The sequence below is a fragment of the Pyxicephalus adspersus genome, chromosome 7 (genome assembly GCF_032062135.1).
Source record: "Pyxicephalus adspersus chromosome 7, UCB_Pads_2.0, whole genome shotgun sequence".
NCBI classification, from domain to species: domain Eukaryota; kingdom Metazoa; phylum Chordata; class Amphibia; order Anura; family Pyxicephalidae; genus Pyxicephalus; species Pyxicephalus adspersus.
In genome coordinates, this window is record NC_092864.1 from 43,502,035 (window position 1) to 43,526,457 (window position 24,423).

The following is a 24,423-nucleotide window of genomic DNA, read 5'->3' on the forward strand; positions in this document are numbered from 1 at the left end:
GACACCTCTGTGCAGTATATCTATGTATATAGTTGTACATGAGTATGAGTAAAACCATTTGCTGAACCGCTCCCCCCCCCTTCCCCCCTCGAACAAAGATCTGCACTAACGGCATCTGAGACCTGTAGGAGTGCGGGAAGTCACGTGACACGACCCCCTCCCTCCCATCTATGCTCGCAGCACAGTGGGCGCGGTCTGTCTCCTTTTTCACTGCGATAACGTCATAGTAGTAGGCGGGGTCGCGGATTAAAGAAAGGCGCGGCCACACCCTGGGGAGTTGGCTGACCAATCAACGGACGGCAGTGACAGACAGCGGTCGGTGTTTGGTCCGATACACTTCCGAGATTGGAGTTCACACGTAGGAGGCTCGAAGGGGTGAGCAGCTCTCTGTGTCTGTGTAGAGTCATCGTCATCCTTCGGAGACAGCTCGGCCATGGCGTACCCCGGATATGGAGGAGTGAGTACAGCCTGGGGGGAATACCTAATATCACAATACATGCTGGGCGGGCTGCTGAGGGACCACAGGGACCAGCGTGCCAGGCTCAGGAGCAGCCCCTTCTATGATGGTAATAATCATGGCTGCCACACTCTGATTGTACAATCTCCATTCAATGATTATACATCTGCCTATAGTCTGTGTTACCATGGCGATAACCCCCCAGGATCACATATGGGGGGCAGGTCCTGAGTCTGTGCATGAACTACAAGTCCCAGCATACCAACCCATGCTGCCACTGTGTCCATGGTAACTGGCCATGCTGGGCAGATTTGTCCCTGCAATGTTACCAAAAAATAAACTTTGTATGTAAATGTTACATAGTGATTGTATGGGAACTTCCGATTGGCTGATGGATCTGATATAAAGATGGGGATAGGTGAGGATTTTATTATTGAAGCCTTTAAAGAGACTCTGTCACCAGACTATCCGAGCACAAATACTCCTGTAAGATCCTATGTATTTCATGCATGCCATTTGCCCTGCCACTGGGTGCCGCTATCTTGAATGTAATGTCAGCTGACCAAATGTAAGCAGCGTTCTGACTGGCTGTAGGGAGTTATTGGATGGGTGGGGACTTATTTTAAAGTGGAAACCTCAACCTATCCACAAACAGAGCGTGGCCCTCAACCTATCCACAAACAGAGCGTGGCCCTCAACCTATCCACAAAAATCCACAACCAGGATAATATTAAAATGACTTCAGGGTTCTTCTTATGTTTAGTTCTGATGTTGTTATCATCTGCTATGCACGAACTGGGGGTCATGTATGTATGTATGTGTATATAAATGTATGTGTGTGTGTGTATATATATCATACATACATACATGACCCCCAGTTCGTGCATAGCGGATGGTAACAACATCAGAACTAAACATAAGAAGAACCCTGAAGTCATTTTAATATTATCCTGGTCCCCCCACACATTCCCGGGTGGTGACCCTCTACTGATCGCATGTATCTAATTCTAACACTTTAGTTTTGTAGGATCATTTTGTAGTTCATCAAGTGATCGCCATTCCCCGATCTCTGCTTTTTGGTGACCGGTTGTGGTCAGTATGATTGTACGGTGACCGGCATCCTCTGTCACAATCCATTAAGCTCCGTACACCAGGAGATAATGACATGAACATGGCCAGGATGGGTATTGTGCCATCACTACAGTAGCACACCTCTAGCACAATTACTATTTATAGGTAACTCATTGACTATATAAATGTTTCCATTGCACTTGTCATCCTGCAAGTTGTAAAATAAATCCTCCACATCCGGCACAGACCGGTTATGAAACAATAGAGTTAGACATTGGTACAAACTGTACATGACATTGTAGTATAACTTACCCTGCTAAACCCCAGATGAATGTTTATATGAGGTCCAGACCTTGAATATTCCACCACTGCATTAAATGGAGTTTTGTTTTATTTTTTCTGGCATTCATTTTTAAAGGGTTTATTGACATTCATGTAACATTCCACAACCCCTGCTTTGTATAAATCCAGCTTTACAGCAAACAATGTGCTGTGTGTTTGAAGCTTTGGTGTCATGGCATCCCTAGGTGTGTTGTATGCACAATGACATCTCCATGGGTAGTCATCTGTAAACTGAAAAGCTGATGTCTTAAACCAAAATCCGAGACAATATGGAGGGTTATGTATAATAAAGCATGCCAATCTCCAAAAATGTACAAAACAGAAAAGGTGGACAGACCAAATTTCCTTTCTGTCACTAGCCTGAACAATGCATGTATGAGCGCTGTACATACAGTGCGAAGGAAGGGGGAGTGCAACGAAGCGGCACACCACTGTGCTCTCTCTGCTTCACTTTCATTATGATCGTCTGTCGTTCATGTATCCACCGGAACGGATCCAAGAACGACAAGCTCTGTACGTCAGATTCCCGTCTATCAGCCCTGAGGTGATTATCAGACGAGACTCATCTGACCTGTGTACGTAGCCTAAGCCATCACCACCCCAACCTTCCACAGATGCATACCTAAAGAGATCAGAGTGACCTGTAAGCTATTCACATCCTGTGCTATCCTAGAAACGTCTCTGCTTTACAGTCCCATGGACTTCCCGAGACAAGTATAGACAGTCCCATAGAATGTAATGTGCAAGTGTGATCAGGGCAGCGCTGGATGTAAAGAGGATCTACAGCCCTCCATTTTCGGTAAGTATGCATCTGTGGAGGGGAAGGGGCACTTCCTGCAGCTATCCTTTATAGATAGTAATTTGTTTTTCTGTTTGACTTAACAGCTTTACTAAGTTTATCTCTGCACACAGATCCTGGCGTACCTAACAGCTCAACCATAATGTAATGCAAGTCATTCTAGCTATTCTAGCTTTCAGTTTTGTCTGCATTCTAGAAAATGTTGTTCCGGTTAGGTTTTAAAGTACAGTACAGTTTTGAAGTAAAAGTACATATTCCTACAATGTAAACTTACCACCCCCCCAAGTGTGTATTTCCAGGAAAACTACGTTTCAGGTCTGCATCCTGTGTCAGTTTGATTGTTGTAATTGGTTTGTATCCATACGCAACGGCATTACAACCCCCATTTAACTGTTATTATTCCACAGCATTTATATAGCGCCAACATAATATGTAGCGCTGTACAAAGTCCAAAGTCATGTCCCTAGCTGTCCGTCAAAGCGGCTCACAGTTTATTGTCTGCCATTGTCATTAATACAGTCTATGGTCAATTTGGGGGTTTGACAACCTAACTGCATGTTTTTGGAATGTGGGAGGAAACTGGAGTACCCTGAGGAGAACCTGCAAACTCCATGCAGATAGTGTCCTGGCCGAGATTCAAACCTGGGACCTCAGCGCTGAGCCACCATGCTGCCCATTTTTTACAACAAACAGAATTAAGCTTTACCATTTAAAATCTGTGAGCAGGTGAGATCTTAATTGCAGGAGGGGCAGGTGTTATCACTTTTGCAATAAAATAAACTTACCTGCCTGTTTGCAATATTTTGTCTTAATTTGCCTCTCCCTGCTTCATTACTTTCACCAGCATCTTCACCAAGTTCTCTTCCGGTTTCACGCTGTTCAGCCCTTTTGATTGGCCAGCTGGAATGACGTACCCCCCTCATATGCTTGGGAGTTTATTCGTTTCCAGCATCCAAAGTGGAGATAATAGACTGAGCTGCACATGTGCATCTTTTTGTACTTTAAAAAGGTAGCGAAAAGGTACGTTTATTTTATTGCAGAACGGGCATCCCCTGCCCTTTCATCAATAAAGGGCCTTCTCACGTTTTTTTTCAACATCCAAGTTTAGTTCCGCTTTCAGAGACATGTCTGATGAAACCCATTTTTGAAATCTTCTAAAATTCTAAATCTAGGGAACCTTTCTTATCCGGTGTTGTCAGAGACCTCATGTTACCCATCCTAGCAGCATGAGCTATTACCTAACCAGCTTGTGTTCACTTGTGCAGGAATATCGCAACAACTGTTTCAACTGATTACTTCTGTACACATCCTCTGCATTTCACAGCATGGGAAATGCTAGAACTAAAGGCGAAGACTACATCCACGGATATTTCGTATCTTCCTGAATGCATGACTTCCACATTGAGAAATTCTTTTTCTTTGGAAAATTATCACACTACTTAAGGTGCAAAATGTGTATGCCAATAATAGAAACTGACCTATAGGTTGGAAAGTAACAGCAGCATGCCCTGACTCCAACTTTCCTACTTAAAGCAGAGGTGAAATTAAAAAAAAAACATTGTCATCAGGCAGGTCCTCTATTCCCATTTGCAATATAGGGACCTTACCTGCCTGCTTGCAATTTTTTTTATTTGCCCTTACCTGTACTTGCTGCGGTATGGTCACTGCCATCTTCACAAAATATTCTTCCTGTAGTTGGGTCTTTGGCCGGGTGAATGTGCAGCTCTGTGTGTTACAAGAATAAGATTGTGAATAAGCAGGTAAGTTTATCTTATTGCGGGAGGGACATTGCCTGTCTCCTCTGTAATACACAACCTCCCTGTTTGAAACTTTAGTTTCAATTTAAGGCTAGATTTACACCTGCGGAGAGGTTGCGGTGCATTTACCGATTCCTCACGTGACTGCATGGTAGCGTCTTCCTGCGGCAGCCCCATATAACACAAATAGGGGCAACAGTAAGTGGTACCGCTACTGCTCGCATCCGCCAGCTGTCAAATGTACAGGTGCTAGCTCTTTAAGAACCAGCACTGCCATGCAAGTGTTTAATTGGCTGACAAGGTACGAGTCTTGGGGAGCTGCACAGGATCATGGGATTTTTAGAGGCAATTATGAACCTTCCCTAAGAAACAATAATATGTTTTAGTTATTCTTTAATTGTAGTCACTCAGCCCTCCACTTAGTTATCCATTGAGATCTTAGCAGTGGGGCCACTATTAATAATAAAACACTAGTTATATAGCGCCAACATATTACACAGCGCTGTATGATAAATAGGGCGCAGCCTATCTACAGACATGCCAGGTGTATGTATAGTGATTCCTGTAGAAAGGCAGTAAGTAATCTGAGGACTGGTTTGTTGGGGGGCTGGGCTGCTATTGCCACCTTAAACTTATACTTTGCTTACATCAGCCGGGTGCCACCACATCTTTTGGCCTTACAATAGCAGAACTTGTAGTTAAAACCCAGCGCCGGTGTTCTGGGAGAAGCCTGCAGGTCTTGCTGCTTTCATACCAGCCAACATGTAAATCTGCTCATCAGCAACTTGTCTGGGTTACCCTCAACCTTTTCAATGACCTTCTCTGTTCAGACATAAATGCAATGGCAGTCCTATTACCTAATACAGAATATTGCTGATGTTGTACCGGGCAGTGTTTGTGGGAGGTGGTAAATGTTAGCTTAGAATGAATGGGCCATTTATCCCTCTTTTCTGGCTGTTACATTCTTGCTAGCCTTGTGTTCTGCTATAGTAATCATTAACCCTTTACTGCCCAGATGTATGGAACACCATTTTATCACAGCAATATGTGCAGAAAATGGGTGCAATTTGTGTAGATCATTCTTTGCCCTGACTGATAAAGAGTGTCGGAAAAACATTACATGTATGTATGAAAGGTATACCTCCAACCAACCCCCGTCCCATGGTGGGATTTTTTTTTTCTGCTTCCCATGTCTGCCTTCCTCCTGCAGCCTGCCTATTGAACAGTGAAGATGCAGCAACATGCCAATGGGTCATCAATCTGCCTACCTTGCGCTGCCCTTTTTTATGTTTCCTTCGCACATGGGCAGTCGAGCCTGAGCTCTGTTGTGTAGGGGAGGCTAAGGGTCCTCACACTTTGGGTTGCAAACTCCATGGCAAGCTGTTCCCAAGGGCTTAGCAACTATGGACTTTGTTAAAGCGCTGCATTATATGCGGGCACTATATAAATACTGGATAATGATAACCTAGGAGTTGCAAACCATACTGCAGGGTAACATGTTTGCGCATGTTGCCCTTGCAGTTGTGATGCAGCTCTTCCTTCAGAAGGGAAATGCCAACCACGGGGCCAAAAATGACCGAAGCAGCTTCTATAAACTGTGCTGCAACCCCTCTAAAATACAATATCAGAAATGCGTGCCGAAAATGGTTCCTAACTGCACCCCTCTGGTTATGTGTGTCAAAGTGCCTAACCTCACAATTGATTGATGGACTTATGCATGTTGTGGGTAAAAATAAATGCATTTTAAGGATTATTCAATAATATTTCTTGTAATATTGTATTTATTTATTTTTTAATCCTCATGAAGTGCAGTTTTAAAAATCATACTACAGCTTTAATAATTTGTACACATTGGATTTTACCATGGGGGGGTCAGTGCTTTAAATGACCCCCTACTAAATTACCCCTGGATCTAGAAAAGTGTAGGAACTTGCATTGCAGGTCATTGCTTGGAAAGTGTCAGACACATCACTGCATTCATGACATTTCTCAGCATCTCCTTCAAAACCAGTTTCTCAACTTTTTTTTTATACACATTATATACCCATTCAGACTCCTCACCTTCCAGGCACATTTAGGCATTTCCTGCAGAATGTAAGGGGGGATGGGGAGATCTTACAGCGGGGGACAAAGAAAGTTGTAAAATCTGGCAATGCTTCCAACCATTCCTTTTTCTTTTATCCAGAAAGAAAAGGTTTGCATTGCTGTCACTTTGTGCTTCATTTACTAAAGCTCTCCAACACATTTAGATCATCTTGGAAGAACCTGGGTGATCGAACAAACCTGGAATTCAGTTCCTAATAATCCATTTGCTTTTAAGAAACCATTCCAGGTTTGTTCAGTCATCCAGGTTTTCCCATTCTCCAGTCCTAGAGAGCTTTAATAAATCAAGGCCATTTTGTTCTCTCAAAAAATCTTCCTAATGGACACAACATGAGCAGCAATAAAAGGAGATTTCTAAAGCCAGGCGATATCCATTTCTTGACGGTTGTTCCCATAACTTTCTTCCCATCAAGAAGTTCAACCCTACTCCACCCTTTCTAAAAAAAAAAAAAGGATGTTTGGCTTGCATTCACTTTAAGCATACTTCTAGGTGGAGTCTGGTTCCAGGGTTATTGTGTCTTGGATAGTCTCGCATTAAGATCTTTCTGTTAACCTAGCACATCTTGAATGGTTTTAGCCCATCCGGTTTAATTTTGCATTATACAAGGGAGTGAAGGGCTAATAATGGACACAGATGGGAAAATTGTCGTTCAGCACAAAGGGGCCATGTTTGTTTGGTTGGGTTATTCTGTTTCTTGCAGCCCAATGTAGTAACCATTAAAAAATACTTTTCATCAAGCAATGTTGGTTTACGGTGCACAAAAATAGAACATAGGGTATTTGAACACAGTACAACATATAAATAGTGTCAAGATGCCAATGCTTCTGTTTTCATAGAATCTCACCAGCAGCATCCATCTCTAGTGCAGGGGTTGACAACCTTTACTATCAAAAGAGCCATTTTGCCCTCTCTTCCTCAAAAAAAAAAAAAAAAAAAAAAAAAAGTCTGGAGACACAAAACATATCACCGCTTTAACACTTTTAAAAGTTTTCATCTTTTGTTTAATTTTTCCTGTTACAACAACAGAATACAATGAACAGAAGTGCAGTGTGCATGTGTAGGCCCACTTTGAAATAAATTAAACACTGAAATATGCCCCTAGAAGCTTCTAACATATCATCCTGTTACGTTAGAAGCTGCAGGCTTCTAACGTAACAGCATAGATTGTTTTTGATGGGCAATGTTCTCTGTGTTCTGACGATGGCCTAACGGTGAAATTTAAGGGGGTGTTAGCCACAGTTGTCTCCCTCTTGCACCTACATTTTTAGTTTTGTACATCTCCCTGTTCTAGAGAAATTGGGGTTCAAAGTAGGGAAGGGAACAGGGTAGTGTAGTATGACATTTCTAGTTTTGTGACTTGTAGGAAACAATTTGGGGTTCGCACTTTTGTGCTATGTAAATCACCCCTGGAGTCCACAATTCCTATGTTTAATTTCAGGCTTCTAGACACATTATCTTTTAAAACAACAACCCTGATGTTCAATTTTTACTATTTTTTTATAATTAGCCCCCCTCCCCCCCCCCCCCCATATTTTGAAAGTTGTTATAGGTGGGGAGATGAAATTTGTAGTACTTCTAGCTATGAGGGCCCCCTGTGTACCCTGAGATATGGAGCTTTGCACTGGGAGAGATGTAAGGCTGCGGTCCATGATATGCAGCATTCATACACAAACACAGCTGTGAAACTTTCCTGACCATGAGGTACACGCCCCCTGGTTGATTTATTTCATGGGTAGATTTTTTTTCATTAGAACCCTGGAAGCCGAAGGGAGCCACAACAAGGAGGCTGAAGAGCCGCGGGTTGCCGACCCCTGATTTAGTGTCATCAGCAATAGCAATGCCCAGCACTGGCTGCTCTAGTGAGGGCATCTGTTGAAGGAAGAGGCAGGATGAGTGGAGGTATCGGCGTCAGACTTCAGTGCAAAAGGCTCACCCTGTACCGGTCATTAACACAAGCAGAATGGCTGGGAAAAAGAAGAGGGTCTCACGCACTGCCTGGACATAACTTCAGATTAAATAACACTCATGGCTGCTCTTTTCATCCCATTATCTGGCTGCTGGAGGCAATGATGTAAATGTGTGGCACTTGGCAGAACACCAGGGGGGGATCAGAGGAAAATACTGGTCGCCTGGTTTATGCTTTTGTTCAGGACATTAAATTTACACATGGAGAATTGAATGCAGTTAAGGAAATTCTGACTTACTGGCTCTAAGTATTGAAGGCAAAGGGTCACATGAATGCCAGGCTGTTTCTTTTGAAGGATATCAGAAATAATTGTGTTTTTTTTCTTCATTGGGTCTGCGTTTCTTTTTGAAGGTCACAGGAACTCATCAGTGTACAAAGAACACCTATCTTTGTAGAATAAGGCAATGTTTATGGTGTGATCATTTGTAGGAAAGCCCTATCCTCTAGCTGAGGGTTATTGTCTTGTCACACGGAACTTCAAGGGCAAAGGTTACTGCTGGGCTTGTTCTTCAGCTTTGGAATGTTAACAATCTATGTATATTCAAGGCTGTAATCTGCTTCTCGGTGGGAGTGACGGGAGCTAGAAAAGTTTGCTGAATTAGTATATATATATTTTTTATTAAATTTGTATCTCTTGTTTCAGTATGGAAACATGAATCCCTCGATGCCAATGATGGGTCAGACCATGGCACCCACCGTACATGGAGGCTTCTATGGACAACCACAGTACCCTGCTGGAGATCCAATGTGGAGTTACTTCACAGCAGTGGCTGGACAGGTAAAATTCTTGTTATGGTGCTTGTTCGTGGAAAGGGCCCGAGCACTGCAGCAAAAGGTGATGTCTATATCAGGAAAAAACACTCCAGGTTGTTAATTTAATTATTATAGGAGGGCCAAGAGTGCTAAAGATCTTCCCCCATTTAGTCCACAACTCAAAAAATCAATAGATGAGTCCCTACAATAATTAAGTTTTAACCCCTTAATTTGTAAAAAAAAAAAATAAATATATATATATATAAGGTTCCTCATCATGATGGCTTTTATTTAGTTTTGTGACTAGTTTGTTCCATTGCAGAAACCAGTATATCTGGTCTTGACAAGGAAGTTCCTTTTCTGGAAAACAGTTTATGTGAAATGCTCACAAAAGAGGTTTCTCACACGTTATGGTTTTATTTCCTCTGATAAGCAAAGTATTGATCACTTCCTGTCTCTTACACAAACTAAAGTGCAAACACTAAAAGGGAACCTACATTGAGATAAATGTCTAGCCTGCCACTGCTGACCTAAAATAGTGAAAAGTACTAGTGGTGTCACTTGCATATCCAGAACATATATGCAGAGTAGGAGTTCTGGCTTTGCTTGCTCTATGATTATTCCAGAGACTTGGTGAATACTCAGGTCAGATACAGCCTGGAAAATAGTCTGTTTTTCAAAGCCAGTCAGCTATGACAGCCTCCATGTTTTGTTTAGTTCAGGTTTTCTTTAGAGACCCTGTCAATTGCAGGACCGAGTGACTGTGTTTATGTAACCAGTCGGTCCCAAAGGCTAGAAGGAGCTGTGATGTTACCCTCCCCATCCTTGTGACATAACAGTTCTCATGCTCAAAGTCTGCTGGCTAGATCAAGGTGCTGTCATGTGGGCATTTGCAAAGGGACAATCTGTTAACATAACTAAAAACAGGCCATTGTAATCAAGAAACACCTGAATGTAAAACTTGATTACCTATACCTGGAAGTAGAAGGTGTATTTGCTTGCTAAATTAGCAGAAATAGTGATCGTAGGGAAATAATGACAAGGTGAAATAGATGGGATATGGGTAGAAGTGGGCAGAGTTAGTGTCTCTTTAAAAGCCAATGTTGATGGGTCTTTAAAGCAGGATTTGCACTCCCATATGATCCTATAGGAGTGCAAACCAACTTGGGGTAGGTGAAATGTACCTCGTATTAAATTCTAAATGTCCCCAGAACCATCTTAAACAATGCATAGCAATACTGACTTGACATTTATTCCAAACTTTAAGTCTTTACTCTTGTGCCAAAATAAAGTCACCTCTAGAGTTTTCAGATTTCAAAACTTCTGGCTGTGTCTCTCTGCTACATGCTGAAGATATTGGAACTCTGTCCCCATGCACTTACAGTAAAGACATCTGCTGTGTTTATTTGCCATTTTATTATAGCAACCCTGTAAATCTAGCTGGAAGTGCTTTGGTAGGAGAGGAATTTTATATACTCCTTGTCCATTAATATGCAGTTTTTGGCTGGACTTGTTCAGCAATCCTGTTTTGGATGCCTGTGTCGCCTGCCACACACTATGCTGTCATCCTTCGACGCCCTGTATCACTTCTGTGTCCTGCAGTGGTAAAAGAGTGCATCTATAGTATGGAGCAGGGAACACTGGCATCCATCACTCTCAGAAGGGAGAAATTATCAATAATTTGAAGACTTTGAAAAATGAAGGGCTAAAGTGATGAGTTAGAACAAAGATGGTAGACAGGCTGTCAGAGGCGAACAAAGTGTCCTATATTGCAGGAAACGTTCAGCTGTTTTATTTCCCTGTATTTTTCATGATTCTGGCTGTATAAAAGACAAATCTGTGACAATGGCGAAACAAACAAATGCATTCACTTTGAAACAAGTGTCCTTTTTCTTGTGCCCACCTTCAGTGACGAAAATACAAGTTTATATTGTATTAATGCCACAATTATCAAAAGTCTGTCTGAAACAATCTGCTATACTTGGAAAATGTTGATTTTCATATGCAAAACTTTCCTCTTTTTGTAATTGTTAAAAGGCTGTAGATTTTGCATGTTAAAATAATAATCAAATGCTGCTATTCTGTAGGATGGTGAAGTCGATGCTGAAGAGCTACAGAGATGTCTAACCCAGGCCGGGATCCATGGGACCTATACACGTAAGTTAGAAACCTATGCATTTCTAGTATCGGTTGCATGTCCAGGCAACATCTCCCATGTCAGGTTACAATCCCAATATAGCTTTGAAGGAAGCAAAAACAGCAGTTAAGAGCAGTCATATTGAGGAAAAATTTCTCTTGGGGTGATTATCTTGCAGAATGGATTTTTTTTTTCTCATAAATTGCATAGAAGTTCTGTATCAAGCTGTTTTAGATTTCCAGTGTTTGGGTTCTGCTTTCATTCGATCATGTGTGTCTTCAAAATGAAGGATTAAAAGCCAAATTTAGTTTTTTGTCAGTGCTTATATATATATATATATATATATATATATATATCTTTTTGGGGAAAATCTGAGTGACTGGGGGGATCAGGATGGAATTTGTTACCCCTGCCAGATCAATTGTCTGATGCAGATCTAAACTTATTGATATCGATTCCCCCCCCCCTCTGCAATCTGATCTATGGCCAGGGACGGATGGGATGGTGCAGCTCCCTCACAGATGCGCAGGAGTTTGTTCATTTCCAACAGGTGCAAGGGAAGCAGGGATTACCAGGTATCCCTGGCAACAAATGCTCCAAAATTTGACCGCTAGGCAGCTATTTACAGACATTGCAGATGCTTGCCATTTGATTGTCCCTGGAAATAATCTTTTGTTCCCAGTGACAAAATAATGAATGAGCTGTGAACAGTTTTTTTTTTTTTCTCTGTTCAGTAGAGAGGGGAGGACAAGCAACAATAATTCACAATTGGTTGTTTGTCAGTCTGCCATTACGTGGTGTGTGTGTGTTCTCTCTCTCCATATTCTGTTGCTTGTTTGTTGTGGTGGCATCCACATTGTAAGCTGAACAATTAGTTATTCCAGTAGTACATTCGGAAGCCATTGTACCGCTCCCTTGAGGTTGTCTAGCGTTGCCGAGAGTACAAGGCTAAGAAACGCTGGTCTTTATTTAATAGACTCTTTGCATGAACTCTTTGTAGAACTATTGCAATAATTGTACACAAATGTGTATTGATTTTTAGATATTGGCTTTAATATTGTCCTTACAGGCATTCATGTATTGTCATTTGATAGTCTAGAATAGTGTGCCTAGTTATATATTAATGACCAAGGAGAATGCTGGGGTTTCCTGGATGAGTTTTATCTCTGTAGGGTAAAGGTGTGAACGCTGACTTATATATAGAGCAATTAAAGTCATTCATAAACTGCTGATAAGCAGGCAGTCAATGTATTATCAGTGATGGCTTTTCTATACAGGTGATCATCCAAGCATTCTAGTGAAAATCTGGGAACTGTAGTTAATACCTGCAATGAAGTTTATACATTACTGTCAATATTTAGCATATTAGTTTTTTTTATTTATTCTCCTCCATATTCAGCATACATTCTCTCCACGTTGGGTCTGATATATTAAGGCTCTCTATGACAGGAGAAGATAGCCCATCATGGGAGAAATTGGGTGATCCAGCAAACCTATCTTGGATCTGGTCCGAAATAGAAAAACATTTGCCAACCAATAGAAAAATATTTTTTGGAAATATTTTCAGGTTTACTGGATCACCCAGGTTCTCACATAAGTTTGTCTTCTCCAGTCTTAAAGCAGGTGCATTGTATTTTCTTTGAGGAGATTCATCTTCTGTTTTTTTCTGGTGCCCATACTCACCAGGAAAGAAAGTACTATGAAGTTCTGGTACCAGAATAGAGGTAGAATGTTAATGGAGACATTTGTTGATTGACAACTATCATAGTATTTCTTCTCATTTCCTGATATGTTTTGGGAGGTAAGTAAAGGAAAATCTACTCAGAAAGCACACACAATAAGTGAAATTAGTTGATTACATTTTCCCACTGCATTAAAAAATAAAGCTAAAGATACTTGATTTGGTTTTACACTTTTTTTATTTCTTTTATGGGAATTGCCATGCTTCGATTTTGAGAGCCTTAAGATGTATGGTCAGGTCCAAAGCATTATTGCTCGTCTTTCCTGCATCGACGGGTTTTGTATTCTTGTCTGTGAGAGTGGGTGGGTGAAAATGCAGCTGAGGAAGTGATCATCCTGCAGGTGAAGTACATCACTTAATGGATTCTGAATGATCTCCAATGGATGCCATCAGCTCAAGTTCAAAACCTTGTGTCAAATTAATCAAATGTTTAATCACATGGTGAAAGTAAAGGCTTAACTAAATCTGTGGAGGTGTTGGGTAGAAATTGCACACAGTCATGGGTGAATTCTGTTGACCTGACACATCAAACGTTACCAATGGATTAAAAGCATGCCAGTATATTGTCTATTTTTACACTAATTGCAGTCACATGACAGAAGTATTGATTATGAGCAGAAAGAACACTTGTTTTATGGCAACTTATTCTTTGGGGCATTTAAAATCCTTCTGTTATTTGTAGTTAAAATGTTAGCACTGGGCCATATAAATTTGTATGCAATATTTATCTTTGTTTTATTTCTTCCAACAGCTTTCAGCCTGGAAACTTGCCGCATTATGATTGCAATGTTGGATGTATCCTTTTCCATATGTCTTCCCTGTGTAGCAGTTCATGTTTGTAGATCTTTAAATAACCATATGTTCTCTTAATCTTTTTCCAAATTGTATACAGTGCAACTTAAACACTTGTAATGGTGGTAAAAACAAAACGGGGTTCTTTAACTTCTCCCTCTTTACCACCTGACCTCACCCACTACACACTCAGAAAATGGTTGGCATTGCGCCATATTTATTTACACTCTCCAAGACTGGGGAAGATAGAATGTCATGGGAGATCCTACATACCAAGAATGGATCAGGCCCAGCACTGGAAATATTTGCTAGCCGATAGCAAATGCTGAATCACTCATGTTCTCCCATAATGGTCTATCTTCCCCAGTTTTTAAGCTTTATTGAATTAGGCCCATTGTGTAAGATGAGGCAGTGAGAAGCCAGTAACTCTCTGGCTTTTGGTATTAATGTTCCAGTGGTGGTTTCTGCCATGAGTTTACAGTCTGCTTCGAAATCTGTTCAGAATCCTTGCAGGAAAAACATGTCCTGGCATTCTCTGAGCTAATGGTAAAACCATATATTTCCATCTACAGTAACTAATGATAAGATCATGAAAAGCCTTTTATGTTTCTTTAACCACTACAAATTAGAGGGATCATACTGGCAAAATGGGCTTTAATGAATTTAAAGAACTGTGGGCAGCTTTAAGTGCCTGGAAACAAAATTTTTGCACGTTCGATCGTGATGGGAGTGGATCTGTGGAGCCTCACGAGTTGAACCAAGCCATTTTGTCAATGGGTAAGTGGCTACAAAGGATCAGTTGTATTATATCCATGTTAAGTTCAAGGACTCCAAAGCAGTTGGCGACCCCTAAGGCTCTAAAGGTGATGCAAACACCCTGAATATCAGGTGGTAAACATCTCACTTCATCTGCATTGCAGGTTTACTTTCGCCAGATAAGAACAAAAACATACACACTGCCACATATGGTTTAACATAGATTATACCGTATTGTTACATTTTTGGAAGGTCTTCGTCCAGTTGACTGGAAAGCTGCTAGGTCTATGTAACCAAATTCAGCATGTAAGTTATTTTCTCAATGCAGTGTAGTATGCACGATACAGCATACCTGCTCTGTAAAATGCATAGAGTCCCATGTGCTATTTTGACCCAGCAACCTAATTTAGTAGCACTAAGGGGACTTCTCCAGCATTAACCACAAGCAGCAGAATGGGTCAGGGCTGCAGTTTGTCCACAGTAAAGCTTATAGAAATACCTTCTCTTGGAGATCCCTCTCCTAAAGCAGCTTGTCTGCTTGTGGAATGTATGTGATAGGGATGCTATTTTTAGTGAGCTTCTACTCCTTTTATGCTGCATGTCCTGCATGCGTCAAGAGGATGTGTGTGATATGGACAGCCAACAGCTGGACAAGTCTAATTGATTAAATGCCATTAAACATTTTTCAGTTTGGTAAATATCACAGTGTGCATTGCAGCTGTCCATAGATATTAGATGTTTAATCTAATGTCTTTGGTCACAGCAGACATTGATGGCTTAGGAGGACAGGGAATGATTGTACATGTGGAAAAACCTTGACTAATTGGACCCCCTATCCCTCTTTGATGTTGGCTGTGAGAGCAGCACATCTCCCTCGTCCTTTTCCGGAGACTTAAAATGATTGGTTACAGGGCCCAGTAGTTACTTATCTACCCACCATGTAAAATGATTAGTTACAGGGCCCAGTAGGTACTTATCTACCTACCATGTAATGTTTATGGCCATTCATCTAGACAGTCCAATGCTGGCCATACACGGTCACAACCTGTGTATATTGGGATCCTCCGTGTCCTGGTATGTTAACTGCGAATGGTATTGCTGCCTCACGTTTTAAATCTGAGTGCCATCACCAATGTACCTTGCCTGGTTACAGAGCACCTTTGTACTGTACATGTTTTCTTGGATACCTTTTAATATTTTTTTTTTTTTTTTAAGGTTACAGGTTAAACGCACCCACACTTAATTCTATAGTGAAGCGCTATAGTAAGAGTGGCAGAATATTCTTTGACGATTATGTTGCGTGCTGTGTAAAGCTTCGTGCCTTAACAGGTAAGATGTTTTTTTTTATGTTTTGCACCCTGATAACTTTTGTGTTCTATAATATAAGTTCTTTCAGCTTTAAAAGGAACCTTTTACTGAAAAACAATTCATGCTTCTTATGTTGACCTTGTCTTCTAAAATTGGTATCTTCCTGATCCACTGGTTTCAGCACTTTGTCACAGATCTGGATCAAAGCTGGTTCCATGTCGGTGATTTGGTATTGTAGTCAGAGGCTGTGCAAGATTGAGGCCCACAATTTGGGCTTTACAAAATTCACCTGAATTTTAAATGTGTCTAAATTTTAAATATGTAAAATGCTCTTTTCAAGCAGGACCTAAAAGTACATAAGGATACCAAGATAATAGCTGGCATCACCCATTGGTATCTTCTTTGTGCAGCTTCTAAGCAGGTCTCAAATCCCCTACTATGTGAAGCACAATCTGCCTAATGCAAAAGTTACATAGTTAGGTTGAAACAAGACACAAGTCCATCAAGTTCAACTACTAGGGAAATAAACATTTCCCGGATATAAAACCCTATAAGATATAGTAACAACCCTATAAGATATATAACAAACAAACCTTGGTACAAATTGCTGCAACCGGGAAAACATTCCTTCCTGATCCCATGAGGCAATTGGATGTTCCCTGGATCAACAGTCTCTGTTATCTTTATTTTAAAGCTTTACTACCCAGTTATGATCTGTGCTTCTAGAAAAACATCCAGCTTTTTCTTAAAGCAATTTATAGTAGTTGCTGAAAATACTTCCTGAGGAAGCTGATTCCACATTTTCACAGACCTTACAGTGAAGAATCCCTTCCTTATCCGGAGCTTAAACTTCTTTTCCTCCAGGTGCAAAAAGTGCCCTCTTGTTCTTTGTAATGATCTCAAAGTGAATAATTGGGAAGTGAGTTCTCTATATGGACCATTTATATATTTATTCAGGGTGATCATATCCCCCCTTAAACTTCTCTTCTCAGGGGAGAATAGATTCAGTTCAGCTAATCTCTCCTCATAGCTGAGTTCCTCCATTCCTTTTATTAATTTAGTTGCCCTTCTCTGCACTCTCTCAACTTCCACAATGTCCTTTTTGTGAACTGGTGCCCAAAACTGGACTGCATATTCCAGATGTGGTCTGACCAATGCTTTGTACCGGGGCAGGATTATGTCTCCATCTCTGCAGTCTATTCCTCTTTCAATACAAGAAAATACTTTTGCTTGTAAAAGTTAAATCTTCCTTTACTTCCTTGAGTAGATCTTTAGTTTGTGCCTCACACACTCCCTATTCCAGACACTGCAGTTTACAGAAGAGAAACATACATTAAAAATTGTAGCCCCTTTTACATTGGTGATTAGTAAAAAGTACATCCTGCTTACAAATCATTGCAGTTAGTGGTTACCTAAAGGAAATTATTCCTCTAACTATTAGCAAAACATCAGGTAAATATGGGGTTCCACAGAACATGTATATTGATATATTTTATACTGATGTATTGGTTGGAAAGCCTTTAGCATTTGGCATTGAGTTTTGAGGTTATAGAAATTAGCTAGAATTTAAAGATAAATTCCTAATACAATGCCTCGGCTTGTTATAAATCAAGGCACTAATCAATTTGTTTCTTTCCAGACGTCTTTCGGAGGAGAGACAACATGCAGCAGGGAATGGTCAACTTCATATATGATGATGTAAGTGTAATTATTAAGTGTTACTTTCTTTGCTTGGTATTTAGAGCTGTTTTTGGTTATATTATATTGTAAATGATAAGAATGAAGTTGGCAGGTTTACCTGCAGATGATGGTTTGATGTCCTCTAAAATTCATTTGACGTGCTTTGATTGAAGAGTCGGTTGAATGTGTGTTTGGCATGGGTGGCTATTAAATAAGGCTATATAGGTTAAAAAGTCAAAGGTGATTGAAAAATGTCTGAGGGTACATCATTTTGAAAAGCATGGAAGAGGAACAGGGTCACCATAAATTGTTTGTATGATCCTTCTTGGCAAAAATTGGTGCAGTTGATATTACAGTCCCTTTTCTACGTATGATTGTTAATAAATGAGGTCTTGTATGGGAACCTTCTTTATCTTCCCAGTGGGAAAATCCTACTAAATTCAACCCTAAGTGCTCCTCTCCCTGACACTTTGGCTCAACAGTGGGATGGTTTCAGGAGCAGTGCTGCCAAACAAATACTGGGTAAGGTATGGCCTGGTGCTGAATAAAAAGCTACAGCAAATCACCATTGTTATTCCAATCCCCAAACTCCAACCAAGAGGGATAACAGTGCTGCTCTGAATTTAAAACCAGTGCATTGTTGTCTCCCTATGGCAGGAATCTGCATGGGGGTAGACCTTGCTGCCAGGTTCATCAGGTGTTTGTGTATGCTGGGGCATGTAGGAAAAATGCACTTTGCCTATCAACTTTCACGCAGGTTAATAACAAACTTTTTTTTTTTTTTTTTGCACAGTTTTTGCAATGCACCATGGCCATATAAGTGAGGGACTACGATCAAGTTCTGAAGAATTTGGCATTAAAACCCATCCTGTGAACTTTTTAAAGAAGGAACCAAGTGTGAACACACTGTGAATCTACCTTATTGTACAACCTAATATTTCAATTTTAAGTCGGTTCTTATACACAGTACACTGACTCAACACATTGATAGTTAATTTGTATTATAGGACACAGATTGCTGTAAAATATATGTTCAAGCTTTCTTTTTCATATAAAATATATCTATTAAAAGACAACTTTGTCCCAATTTTTTGTGCGTTTTTTTTATTTTTTATATTGTTTGAGCATAGATTTCCACCGAACCGTCTCCTAAAATCGGTAAATGTCACAGCTGATACTTCATTTCTCTTACATGCTTTGTGATTGGCTTTGTCTGGTAATATTGATTAGATCAAGTAAGGCAAAAAACTATAAAGGCAGTCAATCAGGAAACATAAGTAGGAGAAAAGCTTGGTCACCTTGAACAATTTCATAAAGCAGCTTGCACGTATTTGACAGCTGTAGGATGGGTAAGGAAACTGCTGCTGAACATCTTTTATTCACCTGCATGCCATGTTAACAAACTGTAACCTTTTTTCATTAAAAAACTTAAACTTGCCTTTTCTTTGCATATTTTATTTTTAACATTTTGTATGAATGGCCAGGAAAATAACCTTTGACCGTATCTTATATCATGTTTGGGAAAAGCTTTTCAAAATTGAATTCAATTAGAAATCGGCTCACTTGTTTTGAGTACTGACTTGTGAATAGACCTCTGCATCTTTGCAGACTGGGCCGATCACTGTTTGAATGTACTTGTTTTGGAATTGGCCTGTCTACAAGTTGATGTGCTTATCGCATTCTGGTACCTGTGCTTTGCTCAGATGGGTTTCCATGCAAATAAAAAAAAAAAAAAAATTCAGGTGTATATGTATAATCTATATGTTTGTATGTGTGTGTGTGTGTGTATGTATATGTATATATATATATATATATATATATATATATATATATATATATATATATATGGTTTACAAGATTAAAAACTGCTGTAATATTTTTTTCAGGCCTGAGCTGTACCTCTTAGTAATATTTAGTATTGATACCACTAGATCTTCTCTAATGGCAATCTCAAATCATGTTGCAATCTTTCTTCTAAACCCAAGATATCATTGACCGTGAAGGAGAAGCAGAACAGAGATGAGTGCATATTCTGTGCCCTGGTTTTCCTTTCATGCTCTTAAAAACACATCAGTGACTGATATCTTTTCTCCCCACGGTCAGCCCTCCAATGCAGAGACCGCAGTAGGTTAATACCATATTATATTCGGGTATTTACATTGATTGTATGAACAATATGTTAAAGAGGCATTTAACTGCAGTGGGAGGGTACTGACATTACAAAACGCCTGCTTTTGTTGCCCTTGAGCTTTACGCGGTTCTCCCTTTTTTTTTTTAGGTATAGATGATGTAACACGTGTGCTGGTGGGTTTTTTAAGGGGTAAATAAATGAATTTTATGAGTCTAATTTAAGCATACATCAGGGAAATGAGTGCGTGTTATTTATTTCAGGCCCATGGGATAGAATAATTATAGCATAGACAACAAGAGTGTTCTCTTTGTTGTCCTGGTTTTCTTTGTACTTCTTTTCTTCAATTTTACAAATTCATACACCACATATACACACAAGGGTCGATTAGCATATTAAGCACAACATTTATAAATTTATGACCGACTTGTATGTCCTGGTTTCTTGGTTACCTTGACACATCTAGATTGATTGGAAAGCGGGCATCATAGCTTTCACACTGATGGTACTCTATCCTTAACATTCAGTCCAGATGTATGAGATTATTGGAAATCCAACACAGATGAGGTTTTAATTTCTAAAGAAATGTCCATGGCTTTTAAAGAGAGGAGGCTCCATCCTGCTGGTACAATAGCCATTTTCAACCACACCTCCTCCTGTGTTTAAAGGCATCATGAGCAATAGCAGACTGATGTCTTGATGAATGGTGCCTGTGTAGTGTAAAGGTGCAATTTATACCATATATTGGGTTATTATCACTACATACATCACATTCCTTTCACTTTTATTAGATCTAAATCCTTATGACCATGTTAGTGTATTTTGAGCTGCAGCTACAACATTGTTAGCAAGTTTCCCTTCTAAGAGTCCTAAAAAGGGTTCCTCAGAGAGAAGAGGCTGATAAAAGCTGCACAGTAGAAGGCTGGGCTGTTTATAAGGCCTATCCACTAACGGACAAGGCAGAAAAGCTGGAGAGGATATAGTTTTATCAGTGAAGCTGGGCGATCCAGCAAACCTGTAATGGATCTGGTCCAGGATTGAAAAAAATTGTCAGCAAATGACTTTGAAGAAATATATTCCAGGTTTGCTGAATCACCCAGCTTTAATGAAGAAAGTGTATCCTCTCCAGCCTTGGAGAGCTTTAATAAATTAGGCCCTAGACCTTTCTAACATAGGAGAACCCTTGAAACAACTTTGTCTTTAAGGATACTCCTGCTATTAATATTATGTTTATAAAATATCGTGGTCTGTGAGAAGAATGTTTCTTACGAGGGGGTGCTGAGAAGTTCCTGGCTTTGCACCCTTCCAGACAAAATAGAAAAATGAGTGTGGGGGGCATATGTCAGCCTAATATCTTAGTATGTAACTGCAAATATCGGGTATTTGCAATTCCTAAAACCGGTTTTTCTTTTAGTAAGAAGCTGTGATGGCAGAGGCATAAGTAAGTTTCACATAGTTGGAGTTCTGGGCCGTCATTAAGTTTTTGTTTGTCCAGGGTATCTTGTTTCGGGACTGGGCATTTCACCGTTGAAGATGAGCCACCCAACCTCAACTGACCCGGCAACCTGCGATGTTGTCCATGAGCTGATTATTGAGGACTGGTGAATATCTGCAAAAAAATAGCTAATAATAACCCAGATAATTGATATCTCACGGGAGTGTGTTGGGTTTGTTATCACCACTATCCTAGACATGCGCAAGCTTTCAGCGAAGTGGGTGCCGAAATGTTTGAACAGTGATCAGAAGAAAGAACGAGTTGAAGCATCCAAAGCTGTTTTGGCCCATTTTGAAGCTGCACAGGACTTTTTGGCTAGGTTAGTGAGGGAGGATGAAACCTGGCTCCACATCTATGATCCTGAAACTAAGTAACAGTCAAAGGAATGACGCCACAGCGGGTCCCCGCCGCCGAATAAGTTCCAAACCCAGAAATCGGCCAAACAAGTCATGGCGTCCGTTTTCTGGAACAAAGACGGTATTCTGTTGGTGGACTACCTACCTCAGGCAATGTGTTATTTCATACCTCTGGCTCTCTTCTTTCTGGGCAAAGCCAGGAACTGCTCAGCCCCCGCTCATACATTGCTGGCTAGTGGGAAGAATGTCACCCTTACAGATAGCCAAAATGATCATTGACCTGAGAGGCAGAAATTGCTCATTGCTCAAGGAACCTTTGGATGAGCCCTGGTTAAGACTGTGGGCCAGGTAGGCTGCCTCATCTCTCCACAGTGTGGGTCAAATAGACTGTAGAATGTATTTTGGAAATAATACTATAGAGGAAAATATGAGGTGGATTTTAAACTTCCAGTCTTGGGGTTCTTCAAATAACAATTTGTAGATTGGTAGATTTCAAATTTGTAAAACCAGCTAGCTGTTGGAGAAGATTCTTCAAATATCTACATAATATGAGTATCTGTGTCAGCATGTCCTATACAGATTGTCCTCTTGTATGATATTAGACAGGAGCGTCTGTAGCAGGTGCCCTCATATGCCAATAATTATTGACTGCAACAGCTACTGCTGGTGTTGTCATCTCAGTGTAATGGAAAATAAGATCATTGCTAACACACCAATTCATTCATTGTGTAAAGTTTGGAAGAGGATGACCTGGAGCTTTCAAGTTCAAAATTAATTTGGCATTGGAGCAGCTGTACATGTAGTTGACCTTTTATAGCTAAACTCCAAACTTACTTTAAAGTGGACCTCCCCAAACTTACTTTAAAGTGGACCTAAACTAACATTTTTACCTTACATAAAGGGTAGACAACCCTTAATATAAACCTTTTAAATATATTTATAAGTATATTGGGAGCACAGACCCTCCCGGGATGAATACGTCATGAATCCCAGGAGGTTTCTGGATGCTCTGAGATTGGGCATGCGCAGAAGGTGCTTTTTCTTCAATGCACAATGAGATTGGCACTTTTTTCCCCTTTCTATGTAACCCGATCTCATGCCTGTGCAGTGTGAGATCGGGTGACTGCAGAAAGTGGAAAAAGAGCAAAGAAGGTGGTAATGCCTGGTGCTTCCTCTGCAGCGTGATGGAGGATTCCAGGACGGCACAGGACCCGATACAGGAAACCTCCAGAGGGATCAACGGATCTGCGAAGGTAAAGGTGAGTACTTTTTTTTTTCTAGAGGTTGCTAAGGAGTTCTTAATAAAAGAAACCTCTTTGTATTGACCACCTACCCTAATGTTTTCTGAGCTGTAGATAAAGTAACTATAGCAGGGGTTCCCCATGTTAAAAAGGTAGAAAAAGGCTGTACAATATTTCTTAAAGTGGAACTAAACCCTGTTTATACTCACCTGTGCCCATTCTGCTGTGGCCACCACCATCTCCCTCATTCACTTCCTTGTTTCAATCTTTGACCATCCTTATTGTGATGACATAACTCCTGTTCAGGCACCCATGTGTTTATTTAGTACCCTGGCTACAAAGCTGAGCTGCACATGCAAATTCAAATGCATATTGGCCCCAAAAAAGTTTATTTCACCATTTAATTACACGACACAGAAATACATTTTTAGAAACTACTTTTTTATTATCAGAACAATGCATATATTATTTTCTAAATACTAAATCATTTGCAGATTTTTTTTACAGAGAAGTATACATGTCCATATTTACAGATCTGTAAAATGCTTCAAAATTTATACCACAAGCAATGTAGAAATCCTAGCATTTTGGGATATTATTTATAGTGTATACATTCACTAAAATTTGCTACTTACAATATATACATACAGTAATATACTTGTAAAATCAAGTGCATGCTATCCGTACCCAAGGCAGGGTCTAGCCCCGTGATTGGGTATATAACCTTAGAAAATAGAAATACATGAAATCCCTTATACAGTAGTTTCTATAGAATCATGCGTACATTGCAAAGGTGATTATGTTCTTGCAAACCGTGTACTTCTTTCTAGATTAAAAATAAAATGGCTGTTTCATTGCTTTTTTTTTTCATTTCCTTTTTTTTGCAACTAAAAATTAAATTACCGTTTGCAAAACTGTTAACATTTGATTCTTTCAGTTGGAAAGCATAAGAAAACACATACACAACAGAAAACCTTAAAATGAAATAAATACAAGGCAAAAATTGTGTCAGGCACCATAAAATTAAAACCTTAGTCAAACAGAAGTACTGATCTTTTAAAATGCTAATTTATGTACAGATGGGTTGCACAGAGCTTCAAACCAAACTGAGCTTCAGGATTATTTCAGTCAAATACATTTGGGTTACATAAAAAGTGTGTGGTTTAATTTCTTCAGAAAGCAGCCACAGCCCTAGTAGAAAAAGCTTGTTACCTGCCAGAATGTTGCAGAGAAAGACCATTGCAATCTCTGTAAAACAAGTGGCCTCTCTGCAGAGGTCTGGCACGCCCCCTGTTGACTTAGACCTATATCTCCCCAATTAGTTAAGCTCATCCTCATTGCTGATTGTACGGCTCTAGCTCTGATGCGGGGGTTGAAACGACTGCAAAGTGACCACAGAGAAAGCAAGGGTTTATCTCTGCATCATGGCAGCAGAGAACAGGCTTTTCTACTCTGTGGCTGCTTTCATGAAAATGTACGTCACAACTTTAAACACTTTTCTTTTAATGCACCTGGAATATATTGAGCTGATTTGAAATTA

At 40.1% G+C, this 24,423-nt stretch overlaps 1 protein-coding gene across 1 annotated transcript; it reads left to right on the plus strand.

Moving 5' to 3' along the window:
• The first annotated feature begins 298 nt into the window (after positions 1-298).
• On the plus strand, positions 299-19,101 carry GCA (grancalcin). The gene is made up of 8 exons (XM_072418250.1): positions 299-457; positions 9,140-9,274; positions 11,337-11,406; positions 13,879-13,922; positions 14,549-14,696; positions 15,891-16,004; positions 17,623-17,681; positions 18,457-19,101. The coding sequence occupies exons 1-8, from the start codon at positions 434-436 to the stop codon at positions 18,481-18,483; spliced, it is 621 nt and encodes a 206-aa protein (XP_072274351.1). The 5' UTR covers positions 299-433; the 3' UTR covers positions 18,484-19,101.
• Positions 19,102-24,423: the final 5,322 nt, after the last annotated feature.